General features: G+C 38.1%; 1 protein-coding gene across 1 annotated transcript; it reads right to left on the reverse strand.

The window, feature by feature from the left end:
- Positions 1–542: 542 nt before the first annotated feature.
- Positions 543–19592, reverse strand: LOC109072759 (zinc finger E-box-binding homeobox 1-like). Its single transcript, XM_042718839.1, is given in 11 exon segments — positions 543–1262; positions 2460–2628; positions 2725–3288; positions 3811–4467; positions 4469–5445; positions 6403–6508; positions 6641–6843; positions 6920–7060; positions 8448–8495; positions 9072–9233; positions 19463–19592. Coding segments are annotated over 11 exon segments (3642 nt in total). The 5' UTR covers positions 19521–19592; the 3' UTR covers positions 543–705.
- Positions 19593–20562: the final 970 nt, after the last annotated feature.

Raw genomic sequence — 20562 nt, forward strand, 5'->3', positions numbered from 1 at the left:
TATTAAAATACTGTAATCCAGTAGTGAAAAACATTCTGTCTGGACACCAAAAAAGTTTTTTTTCCCCTTTTAAATTAAAATCAGCATGAATTAAACTTTATGGTATAAATTAAAATCAGTGTATATTTACAACTGTTTTTAAAGTATTCTTTAAAAAAAATTGTGATGGTCTTAAAAATAGGCTTCATTGTCTTCATGCAAAATATAATTTCTTAATGTTTTTTCTTTTGATTTTTCAAGTGAAACATGACCCTTCTTGACAGTTTTCATGAGAATCACCCCCGTAAGTAAACCAGTTATACCTGCAGTGCAGAATTTAGTTTTGTTTCTCAAAACTTTAAAATACTGATTTTCGTAAACTTCATTGGCAAATATAAAGGTATAGAAATCTGACTGTACAGAGCAACAAAAACACGTGAACACTGATAAATTGAGATACCAGGGGCGGTTCAGTAACGGAACAAAGCCAAACAACTGAAACTTTGAAGTCCTACAAAGTCTAGTTGAGTTGGAGTGTCTGTTTCTCCTTCTTAAAAAAGAAAAAAAAAGGAAATATTGTTTTGTAAATCAGGCACACCTGGGTTTTAAACACAGTAAAGAGCTGAGACAGTTTCCACTGCAACTGACGACTGTAAGCTTACGATGAAGAGCTCGTCACCTCTTTCATTCACTCACATGAGTGACTGTAAAAAGAGTGTTCATTCTTCAGTCCTCGGTTGCCATCTCTGTGTTTTCTTTATTATTTGTGAGAACTGCGTCCTCCTCCTTTGACTCCTCTGTCTCCATAGCATCCTCCGTTTCTATGGTTTCCTCCTCCAAAGTGTCAGTATCTCCGAGCTCCACTTCCATCACCATTCCTCCTTCCTCTGTCTCTTGATCCTCGTGTCCTCTGTCCTGCTCTTCCTCTCCGCCGCTCTCCTCATCATCCTCGTAATCCTCTCCTACTCGCACCACTCTGATATCGCTCATGTCCAGAGCGGATAAATCCTCTTCCTCCTCTCCGTCGCTCTCTCTCTCGTCCGAGTCGAGCTGAGAGGGAGGAGTGGAGGTGCTGACCTGCTCTGGCAGCTCATGCGTGTCTCTCTTGCAGTAGGAGTACCTGTGGTTCATGTGCTGAGAATAAGAGCCCGAGTGAGAGAAGCGTTTCCCGCACTTGTCACACTGGTAGGGCTTCTCTCCGGAGTGTAGTCGCGTGTGCTCGATCAGGTGGTGCTTGTGTTTGAAAGCTTTATTACAGATGCCGCACTCGTGAGGTCGCTTACCTGAAATGGTGATGATGCAATACGATGAGGTTAGCATATAACAGGTACAGGGGCAGGCACACATTTTGGGACACTTTAAAATGTATGAATGCCACTGCATTAGATCAGATGTTTCAAACGTTATAAGATATGATAAGATACAATATAAAATAATATATTACTATTGTAATACAACTTAATTGTAAAATAAACGGAAAGGTATAGTTATATTTACTGTAGAGTTGAAAAAAAAATAATTTAATTAAATTCTTACTAGCATGAGTTAAACCCTTATGCTATTAGTGGAAAACTAATTTGTATATTTATCAATTATATCTATATATTTTCCCAAGTTCATCATATTATTCATTCAAAGATTATAAAATTGTAAAAAAAGTTATGAAATTGTTTTTTTATGTTTTACATGTTCACAGACTCCTGGTTTATATCCCTGGCAAGTATCTTACCTGGTTGCATTTGCAATCAAATGTTATGTGTAACCAGGAGGTGGTGCTATTGCACCATATGTTTCATGTTTTTCTTCCTACCTTAATTGCAAACAGGTGTTGCTTGCTATAGTGACACTGGTGTGACCAGAACAGGATGAAAGCTTCTAAAGACTCACTCTTCTCATAACCCAGATGCTACATAGAATGTGTTATTGAGAATGCCTGAAATATGTTGATTATGGAGAGCTTTGTATGGAGCTGGTTATTGTTTTTCTGTTTCTTTGTGTTTGGACTGAGAGGCAGGCAAGGTTTTGTCATCTTTTTTTCCCTAAGGAACAGCTAACTGTTTGATTTGTTTTTGTTATGTTATCTGAGGTCCTGTCCCTCTCCTTTTTTATTTATTCTATTTATTTATTTTTCTTCTTCTTCTTCTTTTTTTTTAAAATAATATTAATAATAATATTGCTAATAATATTGATTTATTGTTTGTTATTTGAGGGGCTGTCCCTCTCCTGATTAATTAAATAACTCCTCTGGTTTATCTTAAACTTTATTTTACTTTTTCATTATTTTTACATTACCTATACATTTTTTTTTTTTTTAAATATCAGCATGTGTTTTCTTTGGAAATCCATCCCAACACTTTGGCTTTGCAGGCACCACCAGGTGAGTTACAGGTATATTTTAGTTTCTAATATTATCTAACATGAATAAATTTTTAAGTGTCCAATTTATGTAAATCGTGTCATATACAAGCGTTTTTCCATACCTGTGTGTTCATACTTGTGTCGCAGCAGTGAGCTGCTCTTCTGGAAGATTTTGTCACACAGATCGCAGGCGTACAGGCCACCGACAGTCTTCCTTTTCTTCTTCATTAGAGGTGAATCTTCATCATTCTGGTCCTCTGACACACAGTCTGAAGCCGTGTCCGCCACCTTCTGAGGGAAAGAAAGATGGAGCGAATGAGTCCGGAATGACGTCATCATGAAAGGTAAGTGCAGAACCTAACGTTTGTGTGTATTTGTTGTGCTTACTGGACAGTTGCTGAGTATCACCGTCCCCTTTGTGTCTGTCAAAGATTTTTCGGGTGTTTTGACGCTGGGGTTGGTGGTGTAGGTGTAGGTGAGCTGAGGGATGAGGATGGTGCGTTTGTTACCGGATATTGCTGTGCCGATGCACGGAATACCACCTGGCTCTGCTATGGCAACCAGCGTTGGCAATGACGCTGTCACAATGTTTAATGTACCCGTGCCAGCCTGCGTCACATAGATGGTGTTGCCTGGCAACAGTTGCTTCTTAAGACAGGTGAGGTTGAGCGGTTCCTTTTGGGTGGAGACCGGCAGCTTAGTGGTGGTGCTGGCTTGAGCGGAGCTGGACTTGGGGAGCGAGAGATCCAGCGGTTCACACTGCAGCTCCTCCTCTACGTCTTCTGTCTTGACAATGACGAGATCATCAGTGGAGACATCGGCTGGAGGGGAGGCGGGTGAAGTGGCGCTTCCATTCTGGGTGTCCGCTGAGGTGTCATCAGGGGGTGGAGTGGGAGTGCAGGTGGCTTGGGTGGAGTTCATTCCTTCAGGTGCAGCAGATGGTGTAGTTTTCTAGGTCAAAAAAGCAAGACATTATTAATAAGTTTAGGAAATACCCATTCATTTTCAAAAGCATCATTAATGACAACCTTAAGAAAATGTCTTGGGCATGACAAGATTATTACATAATTGATTGATTGTGATTATTTCATCTAATGATCTGTGATTTAACATGCACTTTATAAAAACAATATTTGTAATACAATTGCATTTTGCCATCTAAATATTTATAGAAGCAAATATTGGAATGCCATGAAAAGTGAAAATATGAAAATAGCAATTATTATTAACTTATATTAACCATTGTATTATATGACATTATACTTTAAATATCTTTAAAAATATTAATATTTCTTAAATAGTACCAGTAGAAAGTCATGAATCCACATTGGATAAAAATAAATGACTTTTTAAGGTGTATCTGTGTTAAGCTTTTACTTAATTATCCAATGATTAGTATTTATTGTCAGAAAAGACAAAATTCAGAATTGCGACAGCCCTATTTTACCATTATATAAAATGTGTACTACTTACCTCTTGATTGTTTTTCAGGTTGCTTGCAGCCTTGAGCAGTATCTTCTTGGAGCGCATCTTCTGGTACCACTTGCTGACCGCCTCAAGAGGTAACTTGACTGTCTTGGCCACCTGAGACAGCTGCTCCTCGCTAGGATCTCGGTTCTGACTGTAGGCCTTCAGAAGAGGAAGGAGGCGTTCCGCTGCTCCACTCTTATCCTTATCCAGTAGAGAGGAGAGAGATATAGTTGTTGGCGACGCTTTGGTGTCACTGTCTTGACAGTCTGAAGGCTTACGTTTACTCGGGGAGCTGTCGCAAAGCAGACACGCCGCGTAGTTATGGAAGTTATCTCCACAGGTTACTCTACAGCCGCTGTGTGCCACTGGCTCAGTTGTCGCTGTTGTTTGTTTCCCTCCTTTATTTTCATCTGTTTGCATCTCGTTGTCATCTTCACTCTGTATTTCGGGCTTGATCTCGGACGGAGAGGCCGGTTCGGTTTTGATTATGATTTTGGGTGGTGCAGTCAGGTTTTGTTTTTCACATTTATCCTCCATCGAACCAGTATTTTCAGTTGTCTCCTTCTTCTCTGCTGTTGGAGTGTTTATAGTCTTCTCTGGAGTTGTTTTTTTATTGTCGGTGTTCTTGTTGTTGGTAGTGGCGGGTGGTTTTTGTAGAAAAGAGGGTCTGTGTGTCATATGCGCTTTTCTCAAGAGGTGTAGTTTGCTGGGTGAGCTTTGGTTGTGCGGCCCGAGCTTGAACCAACCTGGCGGCCTGCGCAGGCGTTATCTTGATGATAGACGGCGGTTTGCTGAGGTTTCCAGTTTGGACTGGTTTAATGATGTTTACCTGTGTAGGTTTAGGTGTCCCTGATGTTTGTGTTTCAGTCGAGTTGGACTGTACCGACTGAAGCTGCACCACATTTGGCTGTGCGACATTGGACGATGTAGAATTTGCCTGCGCTATACCGGTTTGCGTCCCTGTGGGCTGTGTTGTGTTCACTTTTACTGCCTTGAGTTGTGAGTCCAGCTGGGGGTTGTAGTTGATTATAATTTTGGCATTTCCGTCTTGTCCCACAACTGGCAAAGAGATGGCGGAGATCACCTGCGGCTGCGCCTGCTGCGGCTGCATTACGACAGCTTGCGCCTGCGGCTGCGCCGGCAACTGACCTACGATTTTAGCGCTCGTTCCGTTTGCATTGGTGCTAGTCAACACCTGTCTGATGACATTACCATCCATTGCTGCATTCAGCGCATTTTGTAAGTCACTTAGGTTGATGCTGATTGGGTGGACAAGCCCAACAGTGGGCAGGACCAATGTCTGGATGATGCCTTGTGGAGCCGGGACTCCATTGGTAGTGGTGGCGGCTACTGTGGGCGTTGCTGGTGCAGGTTTGGGTTGCTGTTCGATAGGCTCCTGTTTGATCTGTTTCAGGGGGAGTTGCTCTTGCAGAGGTTTGTTGGTAATGTCCACCTTCTCCCTTAGAAGGATGTGCGTAGGGTGAGAAACGGTAAGAGCCGTTTTCACTCCAGGTATGCGAGGCAGGCCGTTGACCGCAGGGGTCACGCTCGCACACTTCTTACTGCTAATGTGAGAGCTGTAGGACCCCGAGTGTGAGAAACGCTTCCGACAATTAGAGCACTCATACGGCTTCTCACCTGGATAAACACAGAGAGAAAGAAGCTTATAACTTCTAAGTATATGTAGTTGACATTTTTGGGGTCAGTAGATTTTTTAAAGAAATTAATGCTTTTAATCAGCAAGGTTGCAGTAAATGAATGTATCTCAGTTTCCACAAAAAAATTTAAGTAGCTCAACTATTTTCAACATTGATAATAATAGGAAATGTTTCTTGAGCACCAAATTAGCATATTAGAATAATTTCTGTAGGATCATGTGATACTGAAAACTGGAGTAATGGCTGCTGAAAATTCATCTTTGACATCAAAGGGATAATTTCTATTTTAAAATATATTAAAATGGAAAACTTATTTTAAATCGCACAAATATTTCACACTTTTTATTGTTTTTACTATATTTTTGATCAAATAAAAGCAGACTTGGTGAGCATTAGAGACCTTTAAAAAAAGAAATCTCACAAAGCTCCAACTTTTATACAGTAGTGTATACATTATAAAGTGCTATTGCTATTTATTAAAGCAGCTTAATGGGAGATGTTTTATACTGTTCAAACTTGCATAATAAAACATTGTAAATATAATAAAATATAATAATTTTACATAGTCTACATTTGTACATTTGTAAAAATAAAGGTTATTTTAGAAGCTTGTTAAGGAAATTTACTCAACTTCAAGTTGTTCCAAACCTGTCTGTTTATTTCTTCTGCTGAACACAAAAGAAGATATTAAGAAGGTTGTTGGTAACCAAACAGTTGTTGGTCCCCCTGACTTCCGTAGTATAGAAAAATACAATGGAAGTCAATGGAGACAAACATTTTTCAAAATATCATCTTTTTTTGAGAAGACGAAAGACATTCATACAGGTTTGGAACAACTTGAGGGTAAGTAAATGATGACACAATTTTTATTATGAGATTACAAAGGTGTTAACTAGAGTTACATCCACTGCCCGAATAATTTCTGTACTTCACTGACCGCTGTGTATGCGTAGGTGCTCCTTCAGGTGATGTTTGTATTTGAAGGCCTTGGAGCATTCTGTACACTTGAACTTTCTGTTTCCGCCTGACTGAGAAATAGTCCGCTGAGAAAAGAGAGACAGGAAGAGGCAATTGTTTGAAAGCGTTTGAGTCAACATGTGACTGTGAACAAAAGCTCTGTGTGATTTCCTCCACAGAGGTGTGAACATTGTGAAGGTGTGAGTGCAGCGCTGTACCTGCTCCCGGATGTGTCTGTGTGCGGTCATGTGACGGACGAGCTGCGTGCGGTACGTGAAGGTGTAGCTACAGAGGGAGCAGCAGTAGTTGTCCTCGCTCTTTTCATGGCGTAGTTTAATGTGATCCTTCAGAGACGTGTGACGCTTGTAACCGCGGGAACAGTGCGGACAGGTGTGCAGCTGCGAGAATGCGTCAGGAGTACCTGACAGACAGACGCATGATTAAATACACTGTAGCCAAAAAAGCTGCTAAAGGAGAGACAAAAACTTGGTGGCTACCGTTCTCATCGTGAACCCCTCGCTCTGGTGTTCTCTGATGCTCCTCTGGGCCGTCTGAGTAAATATGCTCTGTTTCCGTCTGCTTTTCCTCACCGGCCACTTCATCATCAGCACCATCTTCCTCATCAGTGACACACTCCTCTTTCAAACACACACAGGCAAATTAGAACACAGGCAAATTTTCTCAGCTTCTCCAGCATGAAATACAGGTGTTGGTCAAAATAATGTGAACACCTGGGAAACAAGCAATACTTCTTTATTAAGGTGTTTGCCACCATTTGTCTTTTAATACAGCTTCCAACTCTATTAGAATAGATTCATACAATGACTGAATGCCCTACAGAGGAAAGTCATGTGTCAGAACATCTGCCAGTTGCTTTAGAGATGTTGAAGGAGGCAATCTGCTTCTCACTTTTTTTCTCCAAATCTGCCCACAGTGGTGATATAATATTCAAGTCAGGTTACTTGTCTGGTTAGGGAAGAAACTGAAGTCAGAGAGTACAGACAACTAAAAAATTTATTAAAGATTATCACAACATGTTTTTTCGCAGTTGCCTATCCAACCCCTTTGCCTTTTGGGTTGAAACATACATGTACCGGTACTGATATACAAAAAACAACCTGACTGCATCTTTGTTTAGTGAAACACACATTGGGTTTAATCGAAACAGATTAACCTACAAACAGACACTGAATTTTTGGTAATGTAGCAGTCTTATAAAACTACAGTGTAATTATATTTGACCGGGAAGTGGGCCAGTATGGCCCACAAGGACCAGCTGATGCATTACGAATGAATAATGACCTGAGAGAGGAATGAGCTCATATACACCTGATCCAGCCATCCTACACTAACACACAGACATGTCAGTTCAACTATTTTTCCCTTTTTTAAAGTAATTTCAAGCTCTTAGACTTTCCATGACAAGCAGGTCTAAGTAGAGTAAGAAGCCAAGCCTTCCCCAGTTCTCAGCAACTCGAGTGAAACTGAAAACTTGTGTGTTACATCTAAAACTCCCTGTTGTTTTCTGCTCTGTGTCTGAATGACCTGTCTTAAGGTGGAATATAGTACATGCACATGCTGACTTTGTAAATAGTTACAGAGGAAAAACTGGGCATCATACACTAAAAGACTGAGGAACAAACACTGGACTTTCAAGTTATTCAAGGCACAACAAACTTCAGCAGAAACATGCACTTCATTTCTGGGAAGTGAAAACAATATGTGTTCTAAAATTAGCTCAAAACATCAAACGCATTTGATATCTTCTGACCGGATGAAAAATTCTGAAGCTAATAAATCTCTATGCCCATCATACACAACACATTTTTGTGAAATCTGTCAACTTGGAATGCCCAAATCTGTTGTTTCTAGCATTGATCCCCCAGACTGCATATTGGGGCAAAAATTTGTGCAAAACTTCAATGTAGTGTATTCCAGCCTTTATACTGGCAAAAGCCTAAGAAATCAATTAAAAATAATTTTAAAAAGCCATAATGTCCTGTGACTGTGTTGCACTAAACTGACCTTTGACCCTTATTTCCTGTATTAAAGCATCTGGCCCCAGGCTGCCATCTGTTAAAAAAAAAAAAAAAAATACCTCAAGGTTCTGATAAAATCAGTTTATTAAAATAGGATTTATGAAATTATCTTTTGTTTTAAATTTTGCTCCAACTGTTATTTAATCATTGTTTATGGGGATTAGAACAGTTCAAGGGATGAAACCCAAAAAATAAAATAAAAATTGCTGAACATAACAAAATGTAAATCCTTTTCAATTGTTTCAGAGTATTTTTAATGCTAGTAACCAGTTAACATTACTAGTTTGTTCTGATCGTGAAACCAAAGAATTGTTTTTACAATAAACTTTGAGGAAACGGCACTTCTTGCCTCAATCCCGCACTCTTATGAGGGGAACAGTTCACCTACAGTATCTAGTGATGATTGCAGCAGCTGTATTAGACTCTGCACCACAAAAGCCATACTGTGATAAGATGTTATATATCAAACAGTCACTCTTATTCTTGCAACTTTCTCTCTTACACAAATGTTTACATGGTTCATTACAGAGCTTTACAGTTTCTGCTCAGAACTAACCAAAATAATTACACTGAATGCATGAAGTTAATAATCTCTTATTGTTTTACTCACCGTCCTGTGTGCATGTGTCAGAGAGCTGCCGTGCTGCTTTGAGCTGAAATACTGAGGACTTTTGGTCAGGATCGTCGGCAATACTGTCCTCCTCTACAATGTGCAGTTTGTCTTCATCATCTGAATCTGAGGTCGCCTCCGGCACACTGCTAAGACTCCTCACTACATGATAAAGAGAAAGAGAGAATGACCTGATTAGTTTAGGATCACAGATGTTCCTAAATGAACAGAGATATCCTTTCTCTTTTTGCACTAATGGCCATGTTTGATGCTGTTTAATCACATGTGCACATGGGCATGTGTTTGCAAACAGGACACTTGTTTGTTCTGTTCAAGCAGTGATGTGTCTTATCAGTAATATCTGTGATTTTTGGCATAACAGAGGGTTCAAACATGTAAACACACTCTCACACGCACACTCACATACAGAAACATATGAGCACACATACAATACAAGGTATAAACTGTGCCCTGAAGACAGGAAGTGATATTCGGCTAATTGTAGATAAGTTTCCTGCAGCCTAGAAAAGCTTTTAACTGCTGTATGACATCATCAGAAACACAATAGTAAATGAAAAGACAATATAAAAATGTTTTCAATAGTATGTCATCACAGATTTTGACATATGGATTATTTCTCTAAATCTAAGAGCACTGGTTTTTAAAATGCCTTTCAATTGTGCACAAGAATATGAGCTACTGGAAAACTCATTTCTGGTGTGTGTGTGTGCTTGTGCACACGGCAGGATATGAAGAATACTTCCACATGTGCATGTCAAATTTGTGTTTTTTAATACACACAGACTTAAACATGTTTGGTTTCCATGGAGCTTATCCAGTTTCTTCTGCTGGCAGAATTAGAGGATGTCAACAGGAAGTGATGTAGAAGTGATCCGATTATGCAAAAAAAACAGTTCCTGTTTAAGGTTTCTGTTCCTTGAAATGACCTGCACAAAATCATTTCACATACCTGTGCATGCCAGAACTGAAAACTATGAATTTCTGCCACACAGATGGAAAAATCATTCAAAAACCTTCTACGTTCTTACAGCTGATTCAGATCACCGCTGAATATCTGGCCCATTCAGTAGACAGCTGAAATCACAGTATTTAGCTATTTAGCAGGTGCACAATAATCAGAGATGATAGAAATGCATTTAAATGTGATCTAATTTAATTTCATTCATTGTTCCAGTCACATTGAAAAGAGCTATTGTCTCTGAAAAAATAATGAAGACTGATGCTTCCTAGACGACTTGAAGTTTCACGGTCAAGAAAACAGGTAAATTTCATAGTTTCATGAAGTACTTAATTCACAAAAACATTGTCCATTACTGCTAAATTTCTGTCTGTTCTTCACACAAAGCTACTGTATCAGAAGCGCGTGAGTTATACACTGCTTTTTGTGTCTCTTTTGGAGCCTGACTGTTTCTGGACTCCTTATACTTTCACTTTTTGACTGTTTGGAAACGAGCAGTGTGAACATTCTTCAGAACATCTCCTTTTGTGTTCCACAGAATGGAAGTCATACAGGATTTGGAATGACATGAGGGTGAGTAAATGATGACAAGAAGTTATTATTTTTGGGTGCACGGTAAAGGACACACACACTTGTGTGGTCTTTTTGGGTGTGTTTATAGTGCAGCACCTGAGCAGCAGACAGTGCTGGCAGGTAGAACCGTTTCAGTGTGAACTCAATCAACACAATCAGGTCACCATAGCAACCTCAATTTCATGTGACATTTCGTGGGATGAGGTGATTTGGCTTGTTATAGAGTGCACCTGCCACCATATGCACACATACGCACACAAACTCTGAATTCATGCAAGAGAATAGTTTAAAATAGAAACACCTGATATTCTAAATGATAAGCAACTGAAAACACAAATAAACAACTTAGCGCATGGTTTGCATAGAAGAACATGAGATCCTTTTTTTTTTTTTTTTATTGTTTTAAACCAAGATACAAGACAATGGCCCAAGATATCTGTGTATATAGGCAATTTCTTTGAACTTTCTATTCAGTCATACAACTGTTTTCAGCATTGAAAAGAATAAAGAATGTTTCTTGAGCAGCAAATCAGCATATTAGAATGATTACTGAAGGATCATGTGACACTTAAGACTAGAGTAATGATGCTGAAAATTATTTTTATTTTTAATAATTTTTAAATATTATATTATATTACAAATTGCAGTGATATTTTAAAATTTTACTGTTTTGCTGTATTTTTGATCAGATAAATGCAACCTTGTTGTGCATAAGAGATTTCTTTAACATTCGAACAGTATGTTTTCAACTGATACCAGATAATCTTGATTTGTTTTAAATGTTTATACAAGCATATGTATCTGTTTATACATGGTTGAGTGCATAAGTTTGCATACACTTATTGTTTATTAACTCCTTTCAGAATTTATATAAATATGTATATATATACAAGATAAAACACTTTTTTTTTTAAATTTAGTACAGAAATTTAGTATCCTTCAAAAGCTACGTAAAATATTATGTATATATCTGTCCCAAAAAACAGATAAAGAAAGAAGCTACTAATACTCGTATAATGATTTCTGTAAATTGTCCTATGGAATAAATATAAATATCTATGATGTGAAATAGCTTACTCTTTTTCTTATAGTGAATTTAGTCACCAAATAAAATGTAAAAAGTAAAAATCTTGCAATTCATGCTCAACTGAATAAAAATATTTTAATATTTGTGTTTGTGTACAGTAGAGAAAAGAGAAGGATAGACGACAGTCACATGTCTATGGCATGAAATGTAGTGTGTGTGTGTATGCTGGGACATAATCAATTTAGAGTAACTTGGGAGCAGTGGTCACCGGCTCTTTTGGTTAATAAGAGTCCTCAGGTATGCACACTATATAAGCCACGTGAGACCAATTAAACACTGTACCGTCTACCGGTGCATTTTCTTTCTCTCATCCATGTAAACTCATTCACCAACATATGACTGCTTCGTTCTATCACACAAACACAAGTCCCTCCCAACCCTCCCCCACCCTAAAAAAAGAAAGAGAAAAGCCCTCCCCTTTACCCTGAGAAACTTCCCCCCGCGGTACAAAGAGGTGGCAAACCGCCGGGAGAGATTAGCATGCAAAAAGAGATGCTCAGCAGTCACAAGCCCCCCCACAAACACAGAGTGAAATGTGAAAAGCTCTTTAATGCCCTCCGTATCCCTTTTCTATCAACAGAAGAGCTCAGTGCTACAGGTGTTCGTTTTGTCTTTGCTTGTCACATGCATACATGCATTCACCCACCATACCTTTACAACACACATTAACTCATGCATTACAATATACTTGATTGTTATAAAGGTAAATTGACATTTAGAGCTTTTTTGGATTGTTTGGATTTAATTCACCTCACCCTGTAAACACATAAGGTATTCTACTTTATCAGAAACATTTTATCAGACATAAAATTAATATAAAACTATTTCAGATTATTTTGTTGCGTTGCTAATGATAAAATATCTGACAATAAATCTGTGAGAAATGCACACAAAAAACTATTATATATTATCTTACATTGTGTATAAATATATATGCTTCTTATATGCTGAGACATATAAGCATATATATATATATATATATATATATTATTAGGGCCCTATTAAATCCGTTTTATTTTTTCCTAAATTCTGTTTTTCCGTTTAAATTTTTCTGGATTCAGTTTTTTCAATTTTTCTCGACTCCTTTTTAATAGTTAAATTAAAGTTTATTAATTAAAACCATGAAATGTATACATTTTCGCATCAATTTAATAAAAGTTTAACAAAAATTACATGTTTTAGGGCCCTATGAAATGTTTAATTTTTTTCTCACCATATTTTTTGTTACCAGATTCTGTGTTTTAGCATGTGTAATTATTTGAATGCATAAAACAACTTAATTTAACCCTTTTTTTTATTAGTAGTAGTAAAGTACCCTTGTGATTTTTTTTTTTTTTTTTTTTCTCAGAAATTCTGTGTTGTGTATTTACATTTTTCTGTTTATCAAATGAAGGCATAAAACATTCATTTCATTTATCTTTTAATTATTGAAAATTAAGTAAACTTTATTTTTTGGCAAATAAAGGGGATTTAATTTTAAAATTAAAACATGGAAGAAATGTTGTGATTATTCCTTAAAAAATTTTTGTTTCATAGCCTATTTTAGTAGTAGTAGATTCTTGAGAGCTGTACATTCTACTGAAAAATAGACTTCAATTCAAACCAGACTTTTATTTTGATGGGTTACCGTGAATACCTTTACAGTTCTGTGTATGTGATATGAGGCTAGTATTACTCAAGTCAAGCGGTCAAATGCTCATGAAGTGATGCTGAAATCACCGCGAGCGTCACGCGCGCTTCAGTATGTGTGTAGTAAATGGAACCGCGCGTCTGCACCATTCATTACCAGAGACACGCAGAACATGCAGGATTCATATTTAAATCGACTTTTGCGGCTTAATAGTTACAGATATTAGTCCATATCACGATTTGATCTAAGTGTAATGACCTACTTTTGATTAATTCATTCAAAATTTGACAAATTCTGTGACATTCCGTGTTAAACTATGAATTCCGTTTTTATGACTGGATTCCGCGATTCCGTCCACGTTTTCTGCATCACGGAAATCATAGGGCCCTAATATATATATTATAAGCTATGCTTCTCTTCCATCTTTATTTGACCCTCTAACTCTAGCACTCTCTATTTTAATTATATTCCTTAAAAAAAACTTGCCTCTTTTAGACTTGCACTCTATTCATTTACTAACTGCTTGTTTTCTTAAAAAAAAAATAAAAAAAAATAACACTAGCTTCTTTAATCTTTTTGCATTCTATCTGTTTGTTTTCTTTTTATTTATTATAAAAATAACAAAAACAAAAAAAGGCCTCTAACACTAACTTGCTCTATTCTTTTTCTATTCTATCGGTTTTCTTTTTATTACAGAATTATAAACAACAACAACAACAAAAAAAACTTGCGTTAAGCTAACTGAGACTTGTTATAGCACTAGTGTATCATTGTGCTTTTGTAAATTTTGATTGCTTCCATTGTCCTCATTTGTAAGTCACTTTGGATAAAAGCATCAGCTAAATGTAAATATATATATATATATATATTACATCTATGTATGTACATGTATAATTAATGTATAGTTATACAAGTGTAATAAAGTTTAGACCAGTTATTACCAGGCAAGAATATATATATATATCTATATATATATATATATATTATATATATATATATAGCCATATGTATATATATGTATATGTATGTATATCTATATGTATATATATATATGTATATGTATATGTATTTATATATATGTATAGTATATATATGTATATGTATGTGTATATATTATATATATATGTATGATATAGATATATGTATGTTATATATATATATATATGTATATATATATATATTATATATCTATATGTATATATATATATGTATATATATATATGTATATATATATGGGTGTGTGTTAAATATATATTAATTATATGAAATATACATTTACAGACACACACACACACACACACACACACATATATATATATATACATATGTATATATATATATATATATATATATATATATATATATACTCACACACACACACACACACACACAGTGGGGAAAATATTTATTTGATCCCCTGCTGATTTTGTAAGTTTGCCTGCTTTATGGTAGGTTTAATTTAACGTATAGCAGAATACCAACCAAAAAATCCAGAAAAAACACATTATATAAAGGTTATAAATTGCTTTGCATTTCAGTGAGTGAAATAATTATTTGATCCCCAACCAAAACATGACTTAGTACTTGGTGCAGAAAACCCTTGTTGGCAAGCACAGAGGTAAGATGTTTTTTGTAGTTGGTCACCAGGTTTGCACACATCTCAGGAAGGATTTTGATCCACTCCTCTACAGATCCTCTCTAAATCCTTATGGTTTCTTGGCTGTTGTTTGGCAACTCAAAGTTTCAGCTCCCTCCACAGATTTTCTATAGGATTGAGGTCTGGAGATTGGCTAGGCCACTCCATGACCTTAACATGCTTCTTCTTGAGCCACTCCTTTGTTGCCTTGGCAGTATGTTTCAGGTCATTGTCATGCTGGAAGACCCATCCATGACCCATCTTCAGTGTTCTGGCTGAGGAAAGGAGGTTCTCGTTCAAGATTTTACAGTACATGGCCCCGTCCATTTGCCCTTTAATGCGGTGAAGTTGTCCTGTACCCTTAGCAGAAAAACAGCTGTAAAGCATAATGTTTCCACCTGTGTGCTTGACTGTAGGGATGGTGTTCTTGGGGTCATAGTCAGCATCTCTCTCCCTCCAAACACGGCGAGTTGAGTTAATGCCAAATAGCTCAGTTTTGGTCTCATCTGACCAAGACTTTCTCCCAAGTCTTCTCTGAATCATTTAGATGTTCTTTGGCAAACTTTAAATGGGCCTGTACATGTGCCTTCTTGAGAGGGCGCTGCAGGATTTCAGTCCATTGCGGTGTAGTGTGTTACCAGTGGTTTGTTTGGTGACTGTGGTCCCAACTGCCTTAAGGTCATTAACAAGCTCCTCCTGTGTAGTCCGGGGCTGATCCTTCACCTTTCTCATGATCATTCTTATTCCATGAGGCAAGATCTTGCACAGAGCTCAGGACTGAGGCCGATTGCTGGTTGTTTTTGTATTTCTTCCAATTCCAAATAATCGCACCAACAGTTGTCTTCTTCTCCCCAAGCTTTGACTGATGGTCTAGTAGCCCATTCAAGCCTTGTGCAGATCTACAGTCTTGACAGCTCTTTGGTCTTGCCCATGGTGGTGGGAGAGGTTGGAATGGAAGATACAGATTGTGTGGACAGGTGTCTTATACACCTAACAAGCTGACATTAGGAGTAACTTCTTAAAGTGACAGGACTAATCTGTGTTCCACATGAGCACATAACCAATCTGTGGCAGCTAGAATTATTGCTGGTTGGTAGGGGATCAAATACTTATTTCACTCACTGAAATGCAAATCAATCTCTAAACTCACTGTTGCAGGATTTCAGTCATTGCGGTGTAATGTGTTACCAGTGGTTTGTTTGGTGACTGTAGTCCCAACTGCCCTTAATGTCATTAACAAGCTCCTCCTGTGTAGTCCGGGGCTGATCCTTCACCTTTCTCATGATCATTCTTATTCCATGAGGCAAGATCTTGCACAGAGCTCAGGACTGAGGCCGATTGCTGGTTGTTTTGTATTTCTTCCAATTCCAAATAATCGCACCAACAGTTGTCTTCTTCTCCCCAAGCTTCTGACTGATGGTCTAGTAGCCCATTCAAGCCTTGTGCAGATCTACAGTCTTGACAGCTCTTTGGTCTTGCCCATGGTGGTGGGAGAGGTTGGAATGGAAGATACAGATTGTGTGGACAGGTGTCTTATACACCTAACCAGCTGACATTAGGAGTAACTTCTTAAAGTGAAAGGACTAATCTGTGTTCCACAAGGGCACATAACCAATCTGTGGCAGCTAGAATTATTGCTGGTTGGTAGGGGATCAAATACTTATTTCACTCACTGAAATGCAAATCAATCTCTAAACTTTATATAATGTGTTTTTTTTTCTGGAATTTTTGGTTGGTATTATGTCTCTATCTGTTAAAATAAACCTACCATAAAAATTACAGACCCTTCATTTCTTTGTAAGTGGGATCAAATAATTATTTTCCCCACTGTATTATATATAAGGTATATATATATATATATAATATATATATATATATACACACACAACAATATATACACACACACACACACACACACACATAGTATAAAACATATAAAACACACAGTGAATTCTTAAAACAAGAGAATCATCCTGACCCGACAGAAATGATAAATGTTAACGTGTGGCTTTAAAGGTCAAAGGTTGACTGAGGGTCAGGAAGAATGAGGAAGGGAAAAAACCCAATGTGACCCCTTTTAAAACATAACCTTAATGTCTTCCTGTAAAAATACCACAGTTACAAAAAAGAAACTACCTATCTGTATGCCATTTTTACTTTCTGTACCTCACTTGAGATGTGCATGAAAGTGTAAACTGCAAAATACACACTTATACATATACAGACATATACAGGAGTGATAATAAATACATAAACATACATGACACTGATGCCACAGTACTTGTGCTGACAATTCTCTTACAAACACGAGGCTGAGCAACTGAACCAATGAAAACGAGTCTCGAAAGGACCGTGTGACCTCATTTCCGTGCTGTAACGCCCTAGGTCTCTGGAACATGTCAAGCACGAGAAATGAAAATAAAAGTCACGGCAGCATCACCGCTCCTAGTGCTTACGTCACACCAGCCGTTCATCACACAATACATCCGTCCGCGCCAAAAAAATTAAAATAAAAAAAACACCCGGTTTGCTGTGTATTCTTATAATATTTAATAACAAAGCCATATCACACGAAACATCCGAAACAGACCACAACATGTTTAACAGAGACAAAACTGTGAGAATTCACTCGGTAACGACGGGCAGAGTGAATCAGCGCCTCTCTAGACCTGAATCCTACCTTTGTTTCCGTACAAAGAACGTGTGCTTTAAAAGATTAATCTCCATAAAACAGCTTAAATCAGGTGTTTATGCTATGTTAAAATAGCACACTTACTAAAAAACGCCAGTGAAGGCACCTATGTAGGTGTTTCGTCACCTATCCTACCTGGCTCGTCTCCGACACACGAGAGCAGCAGCCCCGCCCTCACTGCAGCAAATAACGGTCCACACCGCCATTACACAAATAACGTTACCTTACGGAAAAAATGACCTGTTTGACTTCTGACCAGTAATACGACGAAAAGCACCACCAACAACCACCTCATGCGCTATATTTTTCGTTCCCAACCACTTTACGGCAGCTGAAACTGGACTCCTGCGCGGAAATAAAAACAAAAACAAAACAACCTGCGTTCTAGCAACGAGCGTACAGCGAAATATCACTCAGTAGTAGATGAAAGCCAAATAAAAGGTAATCGGTTATCACTGTGAGCGATCGGGACGACAAGCACGTCTGTAATCAAACACCATCTTCTCTCTCTAACGTTAACGTTACCTGCAGAAGTTGCCATTTGCCGTAGCGTGCGCTGGGCGCCTCTCTCGCGCTTCGCTCGGGCAGATAGCGTTTCACACACCGACTCCCTTCCACCGTCTGGGCAATCACGGCTCTGGACACGCGAGGAGGGTGATGAACGGTAAAGGAGGACATTGGCTCGCTCCGCTGTCTCCTCACCGTTCAGGTAAACACGTTGACGGCTCCTGAGCGTGTTACGTCGCGAGCGGATCCGCGCTCGTTGTCACACGCACGCACGCACGCACAGGAAAAGGTAGCACGGTGCTCATAACTGCACGGCCGACTATATTACCGGATTACCGGAAAGGTTATTTAAAGAGAAAGCAACGTCAAACCAGAAATCAGCAGCATCTATTCAGTGTTGGACGTGGATGTTCAGATAAGAAGTGGACGAAAGCAATATGCTCTCTTAACGTTACTTTAATAAATCTGATGTAAGATTGGATAACATTTCTTGGTCTTATGGGGAAATGGTAAAAGCTAGTTATATATTTAATTAGAAAACTTTTAATAATATCGCAAAGCATTGTTTGTTAATAATTAAACTAAACTAAAATCTAGAACTAACATTCAGCTAAAGAAGGCTCGCTATAGGATTAAGGACTGGACGCTCTTAAAGGTATATTCACCCCCCCCCCCCCTCCAATAAATTAAAATACTCAATTATACTACTGCCTTATAGTCACCATTTACTTTCATTGCATATTTTGCAATGGAAGTAAATGGTTACTGAGACTGTCATTCTGCTGAACATTTCCTAGACACAGGTTTAAAAAAACATGTTAAATGATAAAAGAATTTTGGGGATGAACTGTACTTTTAAGTGTTTTATTAGATTTGTGAGAGAATTGTGACGGAGTTATGGCACCAACAACTGTCAAGAATCCCACTAGAGACGTCATTTGAATGCAAAATTAAGTTTATGCTTTAGTGTTGTCTGTACTCTAGTTTTGAGTGAGTGTAACACTATTTGATTCACTCTACAAGTTTTTGATCAAGCAAATTCTGAAATATTGAATTGTGTCTTGAATCGAACAGAACGAAACGTGCGTCCTTCCGTATAACGGTCCGGACAGGCTCAGGTATAACGGTGCAGCACACTGGGACAGCCCAGCCCGTTCCCATAGTACACAACTTAAGTCATTAAACTAGTCCAAAATGGGAAGAAAAAAACAACGGGATGAATTTTAAAACAACTTTTCCGCCTTTCGGTTATTGTGTGCGCGATCTTGTTTTAGCTGTGGGACTCACCGTTGTTGCGTCGTGGCTGTGTCTGTTTCCTGCGCTGGCACCTGGGGCCATCCGCCATGATTTTTGCACTGTTCTGAACGCTGCCTCGCGAATTGAGCCCCTCTCCCCCCTCGGTTACCCCCTCTCCGCACCTGGTTTACGACATTCTGCTTTACGACATAACCTTTTAATGCAGTGAGAACACCTCTTCTCTGACGCCCCACCCCATGTGGGCAGCTAACCACTCCTTCAAATCTGGGGCAACATTCTGTATGTGTAATACGCGTTTATTACATTAAGGAGCAACCGGACAAAAAGAGTTTAGAGGGACATTTACGGGGAATTGGATTATTGTAATATCGGGAGCGCCGCCGACAGGCTGGGAAGTCCGATGACGTAGTTTAAGTCTTTAAATTCTGATTAAATATTAGCGTCAGTGCCTGTGCTACATAATGAAAGTAGTGCGTCCGATGCACAGAATTTCAGTTGTTTTCTGTCTTTCATAAGCAAAGATACTGGGGTTGGTTGGATTAGGGTTAAACTTTGGAATATGTTGTTCCACACTCACTGAAATCAACTGTTTAAAACATTAAAACCTGTGTGAGGTCAACCCATTGTTCGTCAAAATATTCTCCCAGTATTCATATTAGGACTCGAAAAATATATATTTTTTAAACAGATGATTCTTAAAATATTACATATGGCCCCCCTCAAATCCTATTCAAATTCTATGACAGGCAACAAAACATAAAAGTGATAAAATAGTTGAAAAAGATTATGATTACATATCATAAATTATGTTAGTTGATATTAAAAATATGATTGTCAGGCAGACGTGTGGTGTAGAGTGGTTTCAAATGAATGATTTCATCTTCTCTGTTGGTTTTAATTTTAACACCAAGCCCACAACAAAACTTTATTTTTGTACCTAGTTTATTCGGAAAGTGGACTGTGCTGTCCTCTGCTGGAGGAAATAATCTTGTGCATCTTTGTCATCTATTAATTATTACCTAGTATGCCACAGTTTCGACTTTTTATGTCATCATAATTTACACAAGCATGATTTTTCTTAAGTATCAGAAATGTGCTTCAATGCATTAGAGTATTGAAAAAAGCATACC

The sequence above is a fragment of the Cyprinus carpio genome, chromosome B2 (assembly GCF_018340385.1).
Source record: "Cyprinus carpio isolate SPL01 chromosome B2, ASM1834038v1, whole genome shotgun sequence".
Classification (NCBI taxonomy): domain Eukaryota; kingdom Metazoa; phylum Chordata; class Actinopteri; order Cypriniformes; family Cyprinidae; genus Cyprinus; species Cyprinus carpio.